Source organism: Bidens hawaiensis, unplaced genomic scaffold (assembly GCF_021521415.1).
Source record: "Bidens hawaiensis isolate Kalapana, Puna unplaced genomic scaffold, B.hawaiensis_p1.1 tig00096783_1, whole genome shotgun sequence".
Classification (NCBI taxonomy): domain Eukaryota; kingdom Viridiplantae; phylum Streptophyta; class Magnoliopsida; order Asterales; family Asteraceae; genus Bidens; species Bidens hawaiensis.
This window is the reverse complement of record NW_027504587.1, coordinates 11,517-13,269: the sequence shown is the minus strand read 5'-3', so window position 1 is coordinate 13,269 and position 1,753 is coordinate 11,517. Positions and strand designations below refer to the sequence as shown.

Sequence of the window (1,753 nt, the reverse complement as noted above, 5' to 3'; positions counted from 1 at the left end):
AAAAGAAAACCAAATATAAGTAAAATTAGTTATGATAATATAATATTAAAAAAAACAAACAAGAGGCCTAACGTATCGTTGACCAAGTGTTTGGATGCCTAACGCATCGTTGACCATGTATTTAGATGCCTAACGCGTCGTTGACGATGTGTTTGGATGCCTAACGCATCGTTGACCATGTGTTTGGATGCGTAACGCATCATTGACCATGTGTTAGCTATCTCGTTGGCGGGACTACTTAACATGTCGTCGACGATGCGTTAAAAGAGGGATAAATCTAGAAAATTGATTTTGAATGGACAAATTTGAAATCTCTCGCTATTAAAGGACTCTTTTGAGAATTTTCAATTAAATTATTATGTTTAACAGTTTATTAGAAAACTAGATTATGGATCAAAAGGTGCCTTTTGGTTTTAGCTATCAAAAAGTGTCTTCTAAAAAGTATCATAATAATCCAGCAAATCTTCATCATATTTTATACTATCAAACTAAATACAATTTCCATTAGAATTCAAAGAGCTAATCTCCAAATCAAACAATCATATATTATATATGTAATTGACAAAACAACACATTACAAAGTCCAACTTACACCTTCAAAATCACACCAACCTTACCAACAACATTCATCAATCACCACCACCTCTTTCCGCCTTCCTTCGCTCATACTCAACGTCATCCGTTAACAATTCATAACGACAAACCGGACACGTATTCCGGATCCCCAACCACGGAACAATACACTAACCGTGGTAAACATGATCACACGGAAGCTTCTTTGCCATTAACCCAACCGCAATCTCATCTTTACAAACAGCACAAAGCGCGCTGTTTTCAAAATCTTCATTCTTTATCACCACGGATAATAAATTTTCCACAACCGTGGTGGACGCGGGCGGTCTGCCCGACGAAGATGAGTCACTGTCCAAAAACTGCCCGAATAACATCTCGTAATCCGTGTAGTTATAATCCACTAAATCTTGATTAGATTCAATATTATGATTGTTTAACAAAACCTCCCACTCCAAATCATTGGCTTGTTGTGTAGTGTCCTCGTGATCCGGTTCGGATACCATGTTTAACGCGCTATCGTCTATTTCCTCCCATTCTAAATCATCATTAGCATTGGGAATGGGGTCCCTATTGGGATCAGATTCTGGTTGAAAATCAGAATTTGATCCCGTACCCAGGACGACTGTAGTTGTCCTGGATATGAAGAAATCATCCCAACAATCCGAAAACATAAACCCTGAATTATTATCATCATCCGTTCCATTAGATTGTGATTGTGATTGTGATTGTGACTGTGATTGTTCGACGGTTTGATGAAACATGTCGATGACAAAATTAACCTGGTTTTGACGATCGAAGAGGATAGAATTTTCGTGGTTGGTGCGGCAAAAGAAATCGAAGGCATCGAGATCGAGATCATGGTGTTCATCGTCGTGTTCATGAAGTTGGAGGTAAGAAACCTCCGCCATAGGAGATTTGGATGAAGGATCGAAAAAGATGTGTGCTTTTTGATGAAATTAACAAAGGTAAAAAAATGCGTGGAAATAGGATACTGGTTGGTTGTTTGGTTGTTGTCGTGAGGTTCAAGTTGGATTTCCTGACGGCACACTGTTCGTGTCTGACTAAGTGATCGGTGTGTAACTGAAAGACCGAAGAATCACAAAGACTGATGTTTGGTTTCATAGGACAATTCGCTCTGTTCCAGAGTTTCATTTAACAAGGGAAAGGAAATGAAATGAAG

The 1,753-nt window shown here is 38.6% G+C and overlaps 1 protein-coding gene across 1 annotated transcript; it reads right to left on the bottom strand.

Moving 5' to 3' along the window:
* Positions 1-531: 531 nt before the first annotated feature.
* LOC143608085 (uncharacterized) lies at positions 532-1,527 on the bottom strand. Its single transcript, XM_077083277.1, has one exon. The coding sequence runs from the start codon at positions 1,479-1,481 to the stop codon at positions 744-746; it is 738 nt and encodes a 245-aa protein (XP_076939392.1). The 5' UTR covers positions 1,482-1,527; the 3' UTR covers positions 532-743.
* Positions 1,528-1,753: the final 226 nt, after the last annotated feature.